This window comes from Nyctereutes procyonoides, unplaced genomic scaffold, assembly GCF_905146905.1.
Source record: "Nyctereutes procyonoides isolate TBG_1078 unplaced genomic scaffold, NYPRO_anot_genome, whole genome shotgun sequence".
Lineage (NCBI taxonomy): Eukaryota > Metazoa > Chordata > Mammalia > Carnivora > Canidae > Nyctereutes > Nyctereutes procyonoides.
The window spans coordinates 1-19,760 of NW_026574885.1; the positions used below are offsets into that span (position 1 = coordinate 1).

Below are 19,760 nucleotides of genomic sequence, written 5' to 3' on the forward strand. Positions count from 1 at the left end.
ATTTACTGGCACACAGCCACGTCCATCCATTCATGTATTATTTATGGCGGCTCTCTGTGACAACAGTGCAGTTGCCATGACAGGAGCCGTGTGGCCCACAAAGCTGAAAATACTATGTGACCCTTTAGGAAAAGGTGTGCTGACCCTAACCCAGAATAAGCCTCCATGGGGCACTTTTTTTAAGGACAACCTACCCACAAATACAAACGGCCCCATCGGGCATATGAACGGAGGCATCACGGAATAAAGGCACTTCTAGCTCTGAATTCTCCGCTCAGGCTAGCCAGGGCCATGGAGTCCCAGGTACTTACAGCTCCTTGAGATTCTTCATCTTCACAAAGGCATCAGACTGGACAGATCTGATCGCATTCTCTCCAAGGTTCCTGCAAAAGAACAGTCTTTACTTATGCAGACAAACCCTGGGCACCCTTCAAGTCAGCCATGTGTGGAGCTGAGAGGCTCAGGAACTTTCAGGGTAGTCCCGGTTTCACCTGTGTGCCAGAGATACGAGCCAGACCCCACGTCCCAAGTCCACTCTACGTGGCTGGGACAAGCACGTAGGACAACCTCGGAGGCACGCCAGCCTGGGGGCAGCATCAAAGCTGGCTTGAGACCCGCTCAGCAAGTCAGCAGGCAAAACCTTTCCGAACAGAATTCAGGTTGAACTGGACTCCCAAACAAAACAGACGAAGAAGAATCAGGTACTAGGGGCATCTGCCCTCGATGGTGACAATATCTGCCACTCTGCGAGCTGGCTCCATCCTCTTCCTCCCAGGCGCCCAGAGGCAGCCACAGCAGGAGAAACCCTCCTGGCCAAGCCCCCCATGTGCTCGGCCCGGTGAAGCTGCTGCAGCAGGGCGGTCGGCCTGGGCCGGGCCAGATCGCCTGCACCGAGGTGAGGAGCCTGGGGTCTGTGGAGGAGCCAGGGCCATGGTGAGGCAGGGCAGGAGCGGGGAGGAGGAGGTATTTATCCAAACAGCAGCCACGTTAATTAGGAGCTCACCGACTGGCCATATGTTCTGTAACTGTTCCTGGCATGGGCAAAATAAAGGCCAAAGTTGAAGCTGACTTATAATGAGAAGGAAGCAGCTGGCGTTTCCAAATAGGCTGTTTCTCAGTTTACAAAGATGTGATTAAATTGCTAGCAGACTTCCCCGGCAGCCGCATTTGGCAGGCCAGTGGGTCAGGGAAGGTCTGGCGAGATACTCACAGGTGCTCCAAGCCTTCCAGCCCCGAGAAGGCTCTCTTAGCCACGGACTTGATCTTGTTTCCAAACAGAGTGCTGCCATTTCCAAACATCCAGAGACAGGGAAAACCCAAAAAACAAAAATGGAGGGGGAGAGACAAGGGAGGAATGGGAGAAAGAGAACACACAATTAGGGCACTGCCATCTGATAAGACTGTCCTGTGAGGGGCAGGTAGAAATCTGACCTGCACTCAGATTACGGGTCTGAAGTGTGCAGGCCTTCCCCCTTTCTGAAATAAAATACTTTTATCTTTATTCGAATTTAACAGCGATGACAGGTTGCAATTGCACACACCGTCTCCTGAAAAGGCTCCTTGCAGTGTTCAGTGGAAAACCCCCTCAACCAGCCCGGGCTATCTCTGTGGACCACCCACGGGCTTCATGGGAAAGAGGGGACTGATCGCCGTTCCAGGGAACAGCAGCGGAGTTGTGGAAGGGAATGCAAAGGCAGGGTGACCTACCACCCATGCTGAAAACTGGGGATTAAAGGTTCCCAAAGGAGGCAAAAAGAGGGCAGGAAAATGCTCTTTGCACCTGAGACGCACCCTGGTAGCCAAGATGTGGCCACAGTGAGCTGTGCCTCTGCCTGTGGGAAGGCCCCTAGGGGGTGCAGGGCGGGCCTGCAAGAGCCTTTCGGTAGCAAGAGCCCAGATGCGTTGCTGCTGCTGTTGAGCGCAGATTTCAAGTGATGCCCGAGGTTCATTAAATCCCAGACAGGTAGTCAAAGGTCAACCTCCAAGGTTATCAGATACCTGTACCCCCGGACTGCCCACCCGTGAGAAGGGGCCCCTACTTCCAGGCAATTCCAACCACAACCTCCACAGGAACTACCCAGAGTTTTCCCAGAAACCAAAACCTGGCCCCTTGCAACACACACGGAGCAAAGGAATGCTGTTTCTGCTGCTGGGCTACGTGGTCCGAAGGAAAGCCTGTTTGGGGGGGTGAGGGGCACCCTCCTCACCGGCAGACACTCTGGTGATAGCCCAGCGGGCATTCCCTCCACCTCCTGCAGGCGCACCCCAACGCCATGCCGACAGATTCGCGGGCTCTCCAACCTGACGCCCAGTGCCATCATCTAAAGGGCTCCTAGGAACGGGGGCCGCTGCGGAGCCCGAGTCCCAGCTCCGGGAGGGGTGGCAGGCGGCCCTCAAGGAGCCCCGGTGCCGTCTGGGAGCCCACCGACCACCGGAGATCTCCGCCGAGCCCAGGGCTACCTTCCAGGGCGGCCGGGCGGGAGCTGCCACACGGGCCCTGAGCTGCGGCCGACTGCTCGGGGCTCCTGGGGTCCCCCGGGCAAGCTCGGGGGGACCCTGGGACGACGGGGCTGTGCGTGGACAGGCCCGGCCAGCGCCACAAGCCACAGGAGGCACGTCCCCCGCCCTGCTCTCAGGGGCACTTGCAGGGGGGTGGCCGGGTCCCCCCAATTCACTAGAGAAGGCTCCTCCCCTCAGGGCCTCAACCAGCGGCTCTGAGCTCAGCCTTGCGTCTCCACCTCTGGGAGGCCGGCCGGCCCGAAGGCCGGGGACCCCTCTGACTTCTCTTGTTCTCGGACACGGCCTGTGAGAACGTGAAAACGACCTCCTCCTAAGAGTTTCCGCGCGCTCTCTCCAGCTGAGGCTTTTATTCTAAAACAAATGACCCGAGCACGCAGAAATCCGGTGGCCACGCTGACGGACGTTCCCTAACCACAAAGCTAGCCCAGCACCAAACCCAAGCATCTGCGAGAGCCTGCCGACTTCTCCCTTCCTCGGATCCCCCGGGCCGGGTCACTGTGCTCCAGGTCCTAATAAAACCTATTAACTGTTTAGGGAAATCTTCTGTAAACTAGATCCAGGAAAAAGCTGTGCTTTATTTCCTCCGTGACATATTAGTCACGTTGACCTCTTTTACAGTGAGGGCAGACTGTTATTTCTAATGGTAACAATAGCAATAAAACAAATTCTCAATTATGTGGGGGTTAATTATCCTGCTGGTGGATTAAAATACCCCCTTCCATTCTCCAGGCGGACATCTGGGGTCGCGGCTCAAGCAGGCAGGCTGGGCCGGCTCCAGCCAAGAGTGGGGCTGCGGGGAGAAAGGAAGGCCGGGTCCACGGGCTGGGGGAGGCTCGTTCCGTCCTCACGACTGTGGGCGGCTGAACCTTGCCTGCACCTGATCTGGGGCTCCCAGAGAGAGGCCCCACAAGTCAGCCATCCACCCTCTTCCGCATCTCTGCTCCCAAAGGCCTTTCAGGTCTTGCTAACAGCCCTACGGATGCCGGGCGGGTGCTAAGGTGGTGCTTGTACTGACCCGAGGAGCCGTGCCCTGTTGACCCCACTCCCCTACCCCTCCTCTGCCTGTGACAGTGAATAGTCCCCTGTAGGCCCTGCCATCCTCCGTGAAGACAGGAGGGCAGCACCTACCAGGCCTGCCCTGCCTCACTGGCATCAGGAGGCCTCGTGGCAAGATCCAATTCTTCGTTTCTCCCACCACTCCCCTTTGCACACTCCCTGCCCCACCCCAGGGAGTGCCATGGAGAGAGCTGGAACCATGGGGCAGCCACTCGCCTGACCCTCCCATACACAAGCGACTGACCACTCCCCTCTGCTCCTACTTGTGCTCCAGAAAGCCTCCTTCCCGCCTCCCGTACCATGACCCTGCGCAGACCCCCAGGAAGTGTTCCACCAACATTATGAGTGGGGCCGTGGCGGCGAGGTGAGAGGTGAGCGAAATCATCACAGGTCAACTGGGCAAGCTCGCTAGAGCTGTTAACCTTCTCGCCCTGCCAGGAAGCTCAGACCGAAGAACTATCCAGTCCAGCTGTATTCCGCAAGTGGAAACATGAAGGGCAGGGCTGCGTCCAGCACATCTGCACAGAGGGAAGCCTTTTATGGCCCTGCTGCTCCCTTGTTCCTTCCTTGGAAAGGACTTTAATTTCGGTCTGACCTGCACGGCAGGAAGGGCCCCAGGTCCTTGAACAACTGAGTGAAGGCAGGAACATCTCTGGTCCCATCCTCAATCCCCAAACACCTTCCTGCACGTGCTTCAAGGGCAAGCCCGCACCTGGTCGGAGGGACCCAGCGCCGACCGCAGCCCCACAGGATGAGGGAATCTGTGGCGTGACGGCCCTATAGAGGCAGCCCTTCTCTGCTCACACTCCAGACCCCAACGCCCCCACCACCAGGCTGCTCACACAGCGCAGCGCGGGGTCACGGCCGGGAGCTTCCAGGTGGTGCTTGAAGGGGACCAAAGGGAGGAGAGTCCAGCACTGGCCCCTTCCTTCCCTCGTCCATTAAGGGTTTCCTCGGCACCTTCTCACACCCCAGGGAGTGGCTTTTAACCAGAGCTGGGACCCAGGGTCAAGGGAAAGCGTATGCTTTTCCTTCTTTCCCCCTTTAACGGAGAAGATTCCACACACCGCCACAGCTGGAGCATCACAAACGCTACCTGTGCCCGTTACACAGCTGCACCCATCGCCCAGTGGTGCCAGTCTTCTCTCACCTCTGGAGCATCCCCCCGCCCAGCCCAGCTGGCGGAACAGGAATCCAGGTCACAGGCATCATGCCATTTTGTTTTTCCATCCAAGAGGAGGAGGATTTTTTTTTTCTTTTGCAACATAACCACGAGACCATCCCATCTCAGTAAGTGCATATATTTAATCATATTAAGCAATTCCTGTCCCCATTTCCCCCAACTGTGTGCTTCCTGCCTTTATTCTAAAACATGAACAGAACCTCCGGCCCCAAGACTCTGATGAGTGGGGCTGGGTGGGAGGAGGCTGGAGATGGCATGTTTCACCAAGGTCCCCGGACTCTCGGGACCAGGTCAGCGTGGAAGGCGCTGCCCTCAGGGAGCCTGTGTCCAACGTGAGGCACACGGGCTAGGACTTGAGGTAGAACTGCTGAACCTGGTCCAGCGGGTGAAGAATGACAAAACACGGGAACACATAGCAGTGACGGGGAGAGGCAACGCCAGGCTCCAGGCGCAGGCCGCACTCCACAGAACCAGAAGCCCCAGCATCCCTGGGGCCACCTGCCCTCACGTGCAAGAGCCTCTGGGAAGCCCTGCTGCAGGTCCCACTGGGGGGGACAGACCCCACAGAGGCCCCAGTGGCGCTACCCGCCCCCCGTGCCCACTCTCCCACACCTGTCACTGAGGGCCCAGCCAGGCAGGCCCAGGGCAGTGAGGCCCTTGTAGGATGGCTGCTCGGCATCCTCGGCCCTCGTGGCACCGCCACTGTGCCGTCCTGGCTCTTCCCAGGCTTGCTAGGTCAAGGGGCCAGGAAGCGGGGAGGAGGGGGCACTTTTTTAGGGGAAGGAAAAGGAAGGCAGACCTTTGGTCACGCTGTCAGACGCTCACACTCTGCTAGGCTCACTGTCCCCAAGCAGGCTGGGGGCGATGCAGCGGGGACCGCCTCTGGCCATCTGCCCAGACCCTCCCTCCGACTTGCTAGTCAGTGGTCACGGTCACTCCTGTTCCCACTCCTGGAGGCTCCTTGAGGGCTGGTGACGCACAGAGGGAAAGCAGGCGGGACGAGGGAGAGCAGCGCGAGCTCTGGAGCTGGACCGGCCGGCGCTGACCCTCCCCGCCGTGTGGTCTGCGGCAACATCCTTTCACCTGCCTTTCCTCGGCCACGACGTGGGCGCACGATAGAGCGTGCTCGTGAGGTTGTTAGATACGACACACGTACACATGCCCTGCGGAATGAGTGACAAATTCTAGGGGCTTAACTACAGAAACCTTGACTAAAGTGTGGTGCTGTCATATTAGCCCATGGTAACGGCTATTCCTCTTTAACGTTACGACGACAACAAAAGTATGGGCCAGAGACTCCAAACCACTAACGGTACCTGGCTTTAGAATTTCACACAATTTCTAGCAGTTGGAAGAGGGCAAGATTTCCTTGTGCAAAGCAAGACAAAAAATATTTAGTTGTTTTCATGTCAGTCACAAGTTCAGCAAGAGAGGAAACCCAACAGGCCTCTGAACACCAGGTCTTCAGCCGCAGGGAAACCAGCACCCGGGGCAGTGGGAGACGGCGGGCCAGGGAGAGGCCGGGACGCCTTGGCGCTCTTGTTCAGACTTTTCTTCCCAGACAAAAGATCAGTGCGAGCCAGCCCTGCTCCAGCTGGGCCCAGGACACAGGAGGCAGGGAGAGCCTCAGAACCGTGGTGCACCAGCTCCACAGAAGCCACGGCGGCGCCGAGATACTCACAGCTTGCTCAGACTGTCAAGCCCCGTAAAAGCACCGCTGGTGTCCTCTATTGTGCCCGAAATCTCGTTATGGTCCAGATCCCTGGGGAGGAGACAGAAAGAAGGCTCACCATCCAGCCCGAGTTCTCCACTCTCTTTAACATCAAGTGGGAAAACAGACGGACGCCCAGTCTGCGTCCTGGAAGCCCCAAACCAGTGTGTATTCTAGATGCCCAGCTGTAACGTACGGTCAACCCAAGAGCAAGTGCTGAGCTTCGAGAAGCCTGTTCCACACACCCCGTCGAGAGGCTGGCCGCCTCAGCCTTCCCACAAAGCTGCCATGTGCCTCAAGCACGCAGCTCCCCCAGCTCTGTGGCTGCTCCCCACGTGCGGAGGGTCAGGCCCCGGGGTGGGAAAAGGGTGCAGACAGCACATGGGGAAACCACCTCCCCCCACCGCCTGCCCCACAGCAGGCATCTGCCCACAGGCACTGAGAATGAGCCAGAAAGGCTCTTTAAGGTTCCTGTCTGCCCTCACACCAACCAGAATCCCTCTCCTAGACTTGACTAAGAGGCCACCGAAGGCACACGGAGGAAGGAGATGGGGGAGACAAGAGGCCCCGGCACAGGGTCCTCCCCGGGGCCACTCGGTGCTGGCAAGTGGGTTGGGAGGCCGGAGTCGCCCCTCCTTGAGGGGCCTGCACAGCCGCTGACTCGGAGCCAGGGACGACATCTGGGCGCTGAGTCAGACTTGTGACCCACTTGCCAGGGCTGGCGGACTTCTCAGCCCAGTCTCCTCCAACAATGCAGATCACGAGGCGGATGACTCAGCTTCCTCCCCCAGCTCGCAGGGCAGATCACAGCGGCGGGCGAGGCCCCCACCTGGTGACCAGGCCCCCACCCTGCCCCACCAGAGGCTGCCCCAATGTCCCCCACGGTTCTCTGGTGCCTACGCCTTCCTCTCCTGCACTCTTGCCCACGACACAGGCAAGAACAAAAAGGGATGCTGCTCCGGGCCCCCAAGAGAGCCTTCCAGAGCAATCAGCACTGCCAGGAGGGAGGGGAGCTCCACTGGAGAAGTACAGTGCTCGCTCTGACCTTTATCTTAGAGCAGAAAGCTCGAAGCGCCGAGATTCTGCTGCTGGAAGGAATCCCTCCTTTCAATGGGTTTCTCCCTATTATCTTCAAAATGAAAGCCTGGGACCCACGGCTGCCGCTCTGTGGGCCTGTCTCCCTGCTCCTCGCTCTGGCTGCCAAAGCTTTTCTCTTCTTTCTGGCTCAATCTGAATGTTGCTGGCCTTGTTGTTCGGGCCTCGCAAACGCTCAAAGGCTGGCTGACCTCGGCTTTAATAGCCTGGCATCCGGGCTCTTTCACACTCCTGACAATGGCCCAGCACTGAAGCCTGCTCTGGCCTCTTTGCCAGGTGCAAGTGCACAGCCTTCCTGTCACACTGGAGCAGGCCCTCTGTGCAGCGGGGCATGTCGGGAAGGAGGCTTCGTATCCCACTCTGTCTGGTGGAAATCACCCACCCTTCTCTGGGGGCTTCATGCCCATGGCTGCCTGGAAGTTCTCTGGAGCCAAAAAAAGAAAAATTGTAGCTCCCAGAAAAGCATCCTGAAGCAACTTCTGGCAACCCCACCTCATAAGGAACTGAAAAGAAAAGGACGTTACGGCCTCTCTTTTGTTAACCCTACTGAAGCTCAAGGACAGAAATAGGATTTCCCATTACATCCCTTGAAATGGGGCCTCCTGGACACAGAGCGTGCCGAAGGTGCAGGGGGAAGATTCAAGATGAGACAGCCTGAGCACTGGCTGCGGTTCCAGGGGATGCTCCCAACCGTGGGACCCTAGCATCCCGCCAAGGGCATGGCAGGAATTACTGCTCTGCGAATGGCAGGTTTCAGAGCCACTGTCACCCTCTGGGCACCACCCATGGGGACTGAGAGGCATTTTTCTGCTCAACCGGTTCTTTTTTCAGTTGATGCTCTGAAAAGTGTGATGCTCTGCACACATAGGTCAGCTCTGGATCGGACTCTGACACGAAAGCAATGAGGAGGGAATTCAGGGCGGCAGCTGGCTGACTCTGTTCGGCCTTCTGAGCCAGGGACCCCTGCATTCTGTCCACCCCGCAGTGAAGGACGTACAGGACACGCAGGTTTTTGAGTCCCTTGAAGGCGCCTTCTGCGATGTGGCTGATGGAGTTGTGGCTGAGGCGCAGGATGCTCAAGCTACTCAGGTCGGCCAGGCTCTCCTCGTCCAGCCGGGTGAGATTATTGAAGGACAAGACCCTGGGGAAGAGAAGCAAACGTCACCGTCACATAACACAGATGCGCCCTGCCGTCTCCTGAACACCGAGCCGCGCTCAGCAGGGTCTCGGTGGGACAACAGGACGTTGGCAGGCTCGCGGGGATCCCCCCCAGAGGGCCTGTGCAGCTGGTTACCCACCAGGGCCCCACACCCGCAGAGTTCGGCTCCTGGAATATTTGTGTAAATCACGGAGACCGGAAGGTGTGTTGAGCTGTGAGGATGACACAAGGTCATACAACACAGGAACCGTCAAGCTCCAATCCCTCACGCCGGGTCCGTGGGGGGTCCTGACTCAGCCTATCAGGGACCTCTCACGACAGGGGCCTGAGACCCTGGCCGGGACCCAGCGGGATCGGACAGGGAGCAAAGAAGCCCTGTTAGACTCCCGACACCGGCCAGCACAGGGCACCACTAGCCGCTGCATGGAACCAGCCTTCCTCCCAGGAACTCCTGCCTGGGGGGGCCAGGGTCCCCTCTCCTGCCCGCACCCCAGCGGGCCTCCTGGAACCTCCTCGCACGATGCCCCCCTACTGCGTGCAGGGCAGGGAACACACCCCCGAATCACACATCTTCCCTGAGCATCGAATCAAACCTTCCTCCCAGCATGCCTCCCGCACACGGCCCTGGGTTGGTTACTTGGCCTATCCTTCATCTTTGAAAAGTGGAAAATCTGGGCTGGGCCAGGGGGAGAAGATCAAGGAGTTTTTTAAAGGCTGCAGAGAGTAACATTATTTCCCTCCTGGAGAAATAAGTCATGGTGTCTGTCTGTCGGGAAGACCTGGCAAGTGATTAAAAATACCTCCTCACCTGCAACGACAGAATTAAGCTTATAGGCAGGGCCGGAAATGCTGGAAAGCAATCCTAAATCTGGCTCTGAGGCTACTGGATGTCTGGCAAACTGACAGGCGGTTGAGGCATTTCTGTGACCTTCTCTGCCCCTTGTCATGGGGATGGAGGACAGCTCATGTTGCTCTACCTGCCAGAGGGGCACGGGGGACACACCTTCACTGCTGCCTCCAAACCAGGGCCGCGCACAGCCTTCAGCCAGTCAGAGCTCGGCTCCTCACTCAGCAACTGGCCTGGCCCAGGCACGGCGGACTCAGGAGGCCCCTCTCGCCTCCTCATGGCTCTCAGGCCTGGACAACAACCAACCAGGAGTCCTGGGGTCTCCCTGGTGGGGCCACGGCCTGAGCCGAGAGCTGGTCAGAAGCAAGGATCTGCTTGCTTCCTCCAAAAGCACCACCCAACTCCCGCATAGGGGTCAGACACAGGCATGACCACCGGGCACCTGCAGTGCCACTTCCATGGTCAGGGACCCATGGCACAGTGGAAGGCCCAGGCCCTCCTGCCTGGAGCCGGGACGTCACTCGTGGTCTCGAGGATGTCCATGGCTCAGGATTCCCAGTCCCTGCCCACAGCCTGGTCTGGAGGTGTCTGGAGGGAAGGATGGGCCACACGCCATCCAAGGAGGAGTACGTGCACATGCGCCTCGGCACGGGCCCCTGCCACCCAGCCACAGGGGTGCAGAGCAGGGACACAGAAGGAGCCGAGGGCCCGGACGACTTGTCTAATGGAAGGAGGGTGGACACTCTGAGGATGACATGCAATTCTCCCACTATCAGGGTGTCACCATCTCTCAGGGCCAGGGCCCAATAAACCCTGTCACTAGAGGAGCACATGTCACTGGGCGTGCCCACTAATGTACAAGAGGCTTCCCTTCTAGAACAGAGCGCTCTACCTCAGAAACTCTCCAAGGCCAACCCTGGGGCTCCAGCTAATCTGAATGCAGGGGTGTGGAGAGGCCATCAGGAGGGAGTCCAGCTCAAAGAACTGAGGTCCCGCTCAGGGCTCAGCTGGCCGGAGCTGTGTCTCCCATCCCAACCCGACACAGGCCATAGGCCTGCCCGCCCCTGAGTGCCTGAGCCTCCCAGGCCACTGTGGACCCACCAGGCTTAGAGCTTTCCCACCCCAGCAGGGTCACCCACGAGCAGAGTCCCCGAGTCTCTCCACACACAGCAAAAGCGGGACACTTACAGCTCATGCAGCTTCGGGCAGAAGCTCCAGCCTTCACGGTTAATGCGAGCGATGGAGTTGCTGCTGAGGTGGAGCTGGTGCAGGGCCGAGAGGCCGTAGAGCCAACCCCTGTTCACCTCCACCAGGCTGTTGTACTCCAGGTGCCTGCAACGACAGCGCACAGGGTGAGGACGGTCCCGCCGGTGGTCTGCTCTCATGTGCACACCCATCACGTCCTCGGGTCACACGCTAGTGGGCACTGAGGATCTGACAACAGCGCAGACGAGGATCGTGGGGTCTGGGGGGTGGGGTGCAGGGGGGCATCTATGTGTGTGCGTCTGGGTCGGACATTGGGGAAGACAGGCAAACCCAACAGATGGCAGTGAGCGCCCAGGCTGACTCGGGAGTTCAGAGGGCGAGGGGACACTTCCTTGAGGTGACCTTTCTTAGCCGAGTACACGTGAACCAGGCACACAAATGGGCAGAGGGGTTCCAAGCACAGGGCACAGCAGATGGCCGAGCCCATGAAAGGAAGAGAAAGGAGAGAGAACGGGGGTACCTTGTATCCCCCCCCTTAGAGATCAGAAAACTGGGGCTGGGAGAAGGTAAGTAACTTGTGTAAGATTCATTCCTTAGCTCTGCAAGCTGTGAGGGGCCAGATTTCAAACCCAGGCCTGGCTAACCACATGTGGGCTCTGGACCCTGGCATCTAGAGACACGCCTTAGCTCTGGGGTCGGACTACTTGGATTTAAATCCCAGTTCTGCTACTTTACTGGCCGAACAGGGTTGACACATCTGTAAGATGGAGTGACCCCAGGGTAGCAACTTTGCAAGGCTGTTAGGAGAAGCCAACAGGACGATGCCGCGCTAGAATTTCTGCACGGCGCTGAGGACTTCACTCCCACCAAGAGGCTCCAGTGAGGACACCTTACCCTGCTTCTCGACCCTGCACAGCCCAGCCCAGGACGACCCCACTGCACTAGCTTCTTGAATAAAAGTTACTAATTCATATGTTGCCCCACGTTCAGTATTATAAGGCCTTCGGGCAACCAGGGTTTCTTTTTATCTGTCTCACTTTTTGCCGCTGCTCAAAAGGTGAACACTCCGTTTATAACCTCTCAGGCACCTCATCACCCTCGACATGTACGTATTTGCTCAACCTAAAAACCAAATGCCATGTGCGGACTCCATTTTCTTCTCAGAACTCTCTTTAAATCTCGGCACACCACCTCCTGGATTTCAAAGTTTAGAATAAGTTTTTAGGAGGTCACGAAAAAGTGCTTTTGAATAGATAGAAACAGACGAGTGGCCAAGCCAAGGACCAGGAAGAAAGGGAGAAGCAAGACCGCAGTGCTAATGCTGATGCCCTCACCTCGCAGAGTGTGGGTGGGTTTGGGGGTGGGTAGGAATAGAGGGTCATCAGAGACACTTTTGATAATGAGCATAGCGCAGAGCTGAAGAAACGGGATGTAGAGTTTTTGTTTTCTGTCTCCGTTGCAAAAATAACAAAAGACATGAACGTAACTTGCAGTCTGGAAGGGAGGATGTGTGTATGCACGCATGTGTGCATGTGCGTGTGTGTGCATGGCAGGTTCCTGAGCAAGTTACATCATTAACCATAACACATTTCCAGTTGATCAACAAGACAGGGGGAAGTAAACCAACAAGGCAGGGTCCCTGGTGGGCTCAGTCAGTGAAGCCTGTGACTCTTGATCTTGGGGTCATGACTTTGAGACCCACATTGGGTGTAGAGATTGTTTTTTTCTCAAGATTTTATTTATTTGGGCAGCCCGGGTGGCTCAGCAGTTTAGCTCCGCCTTCAGCCCAGGGCCTGATCCTGGAGACCCGGGATGGAGTCCCCCGTCTGGCTCCCTGCATGGAGCCTGCTTCTCCCTCTGCCTGTGCCTCTGCCTCTCTCTCTCTCATGAATAAATAAAATATAAAAAATTTATTTATTTGTTCATGAGAGGCAGAGACACAGGCAGGGAGAGAAGCAGGCTCCTTGTGGGGGAGCCTGATGTGGGACTCGATCCCAGGACCCCAGGATCACGACCTGAGCCAAAGGCAGATGCTCAACCACTGAGCCACCCAGTTGCCCCAGTGTAAAGATTACTTAAAAATAAAACCTTAAAAAAGAAAAAAAAGAAAAACCAACCAGGAAAGGGCTACAAGAGACTGCCCTTCACAAGAACCAGGGGAAAGAGAGAATGGGGAGCAAGGGGCCACAGGCACTTTTGTGTACCCTCTGATTTTACTCAGTTATGAGAGTACTGCCCATTGAAAAGAAACTAATTTAAATGTTTAAAAATGGAAGATCAGTAACTGCCTTTTCTGCCCCTCTCTGTTTTACGGGACTCGCAGGCGAGCAAGCTCTGCAGCCGTACACATCTGGCTGCAAAAAGTGCTCCCTTGATAACAGTGGAACACCTGCATTGAGTGGCTTGATTAGCTCACTAAACATAAGTAAATCTCCCAGGGTGAACTAGATGTTTTGGGGCCCACCTGCACATCTAGACGGTCATATCCAAAACAGGGAGACAGGGAACTTCCTGTAGCACGTGGGAGAGCGGAGGGTGCAGGAGGAGGCCCACTCTGCACCCCACTGCTCGCTGAGGCCTTGGCAAGGGGACAGAAGCCCAAGCACAATGGCTCCTTCTTCTACCTTCACCAACCTGCTTCCCTGACCAAACCCATCAAAACTCCCCACCGAGATTTTCCTAACCTCTGAGGAAAATACCCTTGGATTGGGCAAAGTCACCAAAGCTACTAAGCTGTGCCCAGCCTCCTGAGACCCAAAGGGCAGGGGGCCAGGTGCGGCTAGAGTCCTAAATGATCCCTGCAAGGCAATGCGGGCTGAATGAGCACACACAGGTCCGCAGCGCCTGTACGAAGCCTGGGCCCTGCCCGGAACCCAACACCACACTTACAGCACGTGTATCCTGGACAGTCCCCAGAAGGCCCCATCCGTGAGCTTGCTGATGTTGTTTCGCTGGAGCTTTAGCACCTCCAAACTGTCAAGCCCCTGGAATGTCAGGCCCTCGATGACCCGAATCCGATTCCTATTCAGGTCCCTGAAGGGATGAAGATAGCAGGTTCAGAGGCCTCGCTACATGTACCCCACCTACAACTGTTCCCATGCAGGCCCAGGACAGCCTCACCCAGGTGGGCCCAGATGGACCCGCAGGGGTCCCCATGTGTCTTAAGCTGCTCTTGCCTGCCACGCAGGCAGTGATGCTGACTAAGCCATGGCTCGTGAACAAAGGAGGGCGCAGGGTTCCCCAGAAGCCAGCCCCACCAGGCCTCCAAATGACCAAATGCTCCATTTCCTCCCCACACACCCAGGACCCTGCAGTGAGGAGGTGGGTGTGACTCAGGATGGGAGCATCTTAGGTGAGGTGTCTCTTAGCTCAGCAAGAGCAATCCATACCAGATGACTCGACCTGGGAAAAACCTAACCACTGGATAGCAAATGGCAATGACTCTCCCACTGGAGGCATGAGCCGGGGTCTCTACAGATGGAGAGGAGTTGGTGCATGTTGGAGAGGAGGGGATGAAGCACATCCATCTGGCGTCCAACTCCACATGACAAAACCACAGTTCACCAGAAAATTTCAGGAAGCTGGGTGGGCTGGATCCATTAGTAACACTAGGGGAAGAGGGGGGAACACAGGGCTAACCAGAAAGCCCTTGGTTTTCCCCAAATACTTCTACGGTGTCTCATCATGACTCCGCTCCCTCACACAACCTTCTGAGCATCAGGAGACCTTCTCCAGAGCTGAAGAGACCAGAGATCTCCCACGTGTGTGTGTGTGTGTGTGTGTGTGTGTGTGTGTGTGTGTGTAAGAGAGTGTGAATGAGGGTCTGTGTGTGACAGCACGTGTGTGAGCGAGTGAAGCACAGGTGTGATGGTGCTGGGGGTTGGGCGCCCTGTCTTGGTGCTGAATCTGGCTCTGAACAATTGTTGTTCTGTTTAGACCCAATCTCCGACACTGGCTTGTTTTCCTGAAATACTCTTCTGATATAAAAAGGACATAAGAAAACGAAAAAATTGTGCCATCCTAGGAGTGCACTCAACTTTGGAAATCAAAAAACAAATCCTTTCTTAAGAAGCAGCACCTGGGTGGCTCAGCAGTTGAACGTCTGCCTTTGGCTCAGGTCATGATCCCGAGGTCCTGGGATCGAGTCCCCCACTGGGCTCCCCTCAGCGAGCCTGCTTCTCCCTCTGCCTCTGTCTCTATGTCTCTCATGAATGAATAATAAATAAAAATAAACAAACAAAAAAGCAAAACAATAACTACCTTATAAGATTTAGCAGGTGAGGACAATGGCCCGCCTCTTGCTCACTACCTCTGGCTACACTAACTTCATCTCAGACTGCTCAGAAAGTGCTGGATACCACAGCGTCCACAGTAGAGATTTTATGGAACTTTAGAGAAAAAACACACACGCAGAAACCCCGAAGATAAATACCCCAACCCACACAGCCTAAGCATCAGCCAGGATCAGCTAAGCAGCAGGATTCCTCATCTCATTTTGGAAAAGTGCCCATGAGGACAAGCATGTATATCCTCAGTGGATCTCGATTCCTCCACAACCTGAGGCAGCCCACAGGCACTAGACCCAGCTTCTAATTTGTTTTTATGAGGTGTCACCGTAGGGCCATTAATGATAGTTTGCGCAGGGCCTGGCCGAGGAGGAGTGAGGAAGGGGTTGCATGTGCAGCAAGGGCCATGGGGAAATCTGGCCTCCATAAAGTGTGGCTAACCTTAATTAAAGTGCAGGTTTCCATACTCACAGTTGTGTCAGCCTGGGTAACTTGAATGCTTTCATAGGAAGCTGGGTGATCCTGTTTTTGCTCAAGCGGAGCATTACCAGCGACCGTGACAGACCATCAAATGCTCCCGACTCCAGGGTGCCAATCCGGTTGCTTGCCAGGTTGCTGGAACGGCGACAGGGCAGAAAATGTCATGGTCAGTAGGGGGCCTTCCTCAGGCTGGTACAGACACCAGACCTTGCTGAGCTGGGGACAAAAGCTAAACACACCCAGGGGGACAGGTGTCCGAGGGCACATTCATCGTCTTTACTCCTGGACAGGGGAGCAGGAAACTGGTGCGTCAGGACCATGCCCTTCAGGCCCTGACGGATGGTCACTTCAGCCTGGTGCACACTATGCTGGTGGCCAGGGCTGCCTCCACCGGGGGGCAGGGTCGATGTCACTGATCCCAGCACCCCAGCACCCTCACTGTCCAGCCGGGCTGTGAGAGGGCCCGCTGCACAGCCACCCGTGGGATTCCCTCAACACCCACTGAGACCCAGGGTTCGAAGTCAGCAGGAAAAGCCCTAGGAATCAGAAAGTCGACTTCCAGGCACAGTCAGAACCGATTTAATAAGTTAGAGAGGCAGCCTTACATTGTATTTACTTCTTAAAAAGATTTACTTATTTCAGAGAGAGCGTGTGTGCACACATGAGCAGGTGGGAGGGCAGAGGGAGAGGAGAGAATCTCTAGTAGGGACCCTGCTGAGTGGGGAGCCCAACTCGGGGCTCGACTTCCTGACCCCTGAGATCATGACCTGAGCCGAAATCAGGAGTCGGATGCTCACCTGAGTCTCTCAGGCACCCTACCAGCCTAAATTTTTTTTAAGATTTTTATTTATTTATTCATAAGAGACAGAGAGAGAGAGAGAGAGAGAGAGAGAGACAGAGAGAGGGGGCAGAGGGAGAAGCAGGCTCCATGCAGGGAGCCCAATGTGGGACCCGATCCTGGATCCCCAGGATCACACCCTGGGCTGAAAGCAGCGCTAAACCGCTGAGCCACCCAGGCTGCCCATTAAAGCGGGTCTCACTGTACAACTTTAGATCTGTATCTACACTCTCATAAACGTGTATAAACCAACTCATCTTAATCGTGTTAAATGTATCAAAGAGACACTAGTTAAACAGACCTGCCCAGGGTCCCTTTGGACAACAAGCAACTCCTCAATGGGACGTCCTCCTATAGAATTATGTCTGTAAAGAGCACTTCCCCTCACAACACACCGGGACATACAGATTGTACCTGTGAGTCCACTGTGTGTACACTCTATCAGCTAATAAAAGGAGAAAAAACAGAGAGGAAAGGAAAGAACAATATGTTATTCCTGTCAGAAGTTCCCGCTACTGCCACATTCCTTCCACCTTCCCTGGACAAATGCTGCTTTTTGCAGCTAAAGCATAAAGGAAAAAGACCAGAGAGAATTTGCTTCACCAGAGACGGGAAGGGGATGAGGCGTTTCTCACTCCTCTGTCAGGCGGTGGCCCAGGACAGGGCACACGAGGATTCTGTGCAAGCAGGGCTTGGACTGCTTGTTCCTAACACCCCACATTAAAGGGGAACAGTCTGTATGATGGAGATACATGGGCCAGGAGCTGCCAAAATAGAAAGTCCCTCCTGCTTTTGTACAGAGAGAGGTCACTGCAATTCAGTCCAGTGGCTGTTGGTTTCTTTGTCCCAAGCAAGGGAGTGCCAGGTGGCAACAGGACACCTCTGGAAAGCCCTGAGTGGGGGGCTCAGCACGGTCACCCTGGCTTTACAAAGGCCAGGGCCCCCCCATTTCCAATTCTGGTGCCCTGATGCAGCCTAAGAAAGAAATCACATCCCCTCCTTGGGATCTCGGAAAAATCTGGGTACCATACCTTGGCTTCCCTGAACAGAGGGGTCAAAATAACTCCTACAACACCCTCATGAACGATCCCCAAAATGAGTCAGGATGAGTAATGACGCGGGGAATGAAAACTCACATGTCATTTGAAGATATCTCTGGAGCCTGGGTTTTTAGTTTCTCCCCCACAGCAACAGTTTTCTACCAATAAACAGTAAGCTCAACAGGTTTGAATGGTTCCTCCTCCCTTCCACCATGCACTGGGTGTGTGAAGGGCTGTTAGGATAGGCAAAGGGGACACACACCAACAAAAAGATCTAGGTGGTCCTGGGAACCCAGATGTGGGAGTACGCACCTCCTCGAAGAGCGCTCACACAAGGCTTCAGGAGTGGGGTGCCACGAAGATCAGCACCCACCGCATAAGCCTCGGCAGGGAGGCTTCCCTGCAGGGCCATTTGCTACATACCCCTGAATCTTCCCTCCTCCCTCTCCTGGGAGGCAGTCCAGGCAATGAGAGAGAACACAGGCCTTGTCCTCCAGCTACACCTGTACTTGAGAGCTAGTGGCTCCTCTCAAGTGATGGGTCTGTGAGGCTGCTTCACCCACTCCCTGCCTCAGCTTCCATCTATGCAGTCAGGATAACGCTGCTCAGCAATGTCCACAATAGTCAGACTATGGAAAGAGCCTGGAAGTCCATCGACAGATGAATGGATCATGATGTGGTATGTGTACGTACACACACACACACACACACACACACACACACACACAGGTATACTACTCAGCCTTCAAAAAGAATGAAATCTTGCCATTTGCAATGATGTAGATGGAACCAGAGGGTATTATGCTGAGCAAAGTCAGTCAATCAGAGGAAGACAATTATCATATGATCTCACTCACATGTAGAATTTAAGAAACAAAACAGAGGATCAAAGGGGAAGACAGGAAAAAATAAAACAAGATAAAATCAGAAAGGGAGACAAACCATAAGAGACTCTTAATCACAGGAAACAAACTGAGGGTTACTGGAGGGGAGGCAGGTGGAGGGATGGGGAACTGGGTGATGGGCATTAAGGAGGCCACGAGATATAAGGAGCACTGGGTGTTATATGCACCTGATGAATCACTGACCTCTACCTCTAAAACTAATAATACACTAACTAATGTTAACTAATTGAAATTAAAAAAAAAAAAAGAAGAATGCTGCTTAAGTAGGAGATGCTCTACAAATACGCACACAGAAGACAGTGGACCGGGGTCCCCCGCCTTCTGCCCTGCTGAGGAAAGCCAAAGGTGCATGCCCAGCACCTCCCCACCCAGGCTCAGCCTGGGCACGGGGGAGAGGGAAACCCATGCTCTGCACCCACCCGGGTGCAGACGGCAGAGCAGGGGCACTTACAGCTCCTTTATGCGCAGCCCGTGCGGAAAGCAGGTGTTCCGGATCTCCGTGATGTTGTTCGAGCTCAGGTCCAGCACCTCCAGGGAAAGGTAAGCCTTCAGCTGACTCCCCTCCACACCGCGGATCTTATTGTGCTGCCTGAAACACAAAGAGGGAGGGGACTGGAGTCTGTCTGTTTGCAGAGAAACAACATTTTCCCCACTGTTTCTTTCAGACACCTTCTTCCCTGATTCAGATAATTCTCAAAGTGGTGCTGCTCTTCAAATGAGGTCTCCTCTTCTTCTTTCTGCAAAGTTATCACCTGCTGGCTGGGTGCTAGACAGAAGATCGAATTTCCTGGCAGTGACATGTTTGTCTGCCCAAGTTCAAAGCCTAGGCTGCTCTCCCCAAGGACAAGAATGCAGGGGTTATGTACACCATGCAGAGAACACCGAGCCAGAACTCAGAACTCACAAGTGTGCATTCCCATAAAGAATGTTCCTGGTGAAACCAACCAGCTCCTGGTGGGGTTCTCATCTAGAATCTTCAGAATGCAGCCCAAGCCCATCACTTATGGGACTGCAGGCACCATAGCCCAGAGTTCAGGTCTAATCCAACTTAATGCTCATCACACACCTCATGTTTTGCCACATGTGAGGACAGGCACAAGGGATTTTTTTTTTAATGGCACGATTCTGACAACCTAAGAACAGGATTGATGCTCAGTCTACCTGGAATTAGATCCAGGTAGAATCTGGATTGAATCTGACCCTCCTGACTCTACCCTCTTGATAGCTTTGTTCCTCGGTTTCCTCGTATGGAAGATGGGGCCGTGACCTCTTCTTTTAGAGACATGGATCACCCAGCTGAAACCACACGAAAGCAGATGTTAACCTAAGTGTTCAGAGTGCTTAATCCCCACCCAAAAAAGGCATTTTACCACCATGACTTATTTGCACCTATAGTCCTCTTTCTGGAAACCCCTGAACTTAACCAACTAACCA

At 55.1% G+C, this 19,760-nt stretch overlaps 1 protein-coding gene across 1 annotated transcript; it reads right to left on the bottom strand.

Annotated features, from left to right (window-relative positions):
- Positions 1 to 111: 111 nt before the first annotated feature.
- LOC129519641 (leucine-rich repeats and immunoglobulin-like domains protein 1) lies at positions 112 to 19,003 on the bottom strand (the record flags this gene model as incomplete). The annotated part of the gene is made up of 8 exons (XM_055340721.1): positions 112 to 383; positions 1,211 to 1,282; positions 6,441 to 6,521; positions 8,563 to 8,706; positions 10,760 to 10,903; positions 13,667 to 13,810; positions 15,535 to 15,678; positions 18,778 to 19,003. Coding segments are annotated over 8 exons (1,031 nt in total), but the record flags the coding sequence as incomplete, so codon positions are not given.
- Between the last annotated feature and the right edge of the window lie 757 nt (positions 19,004 to 19,760).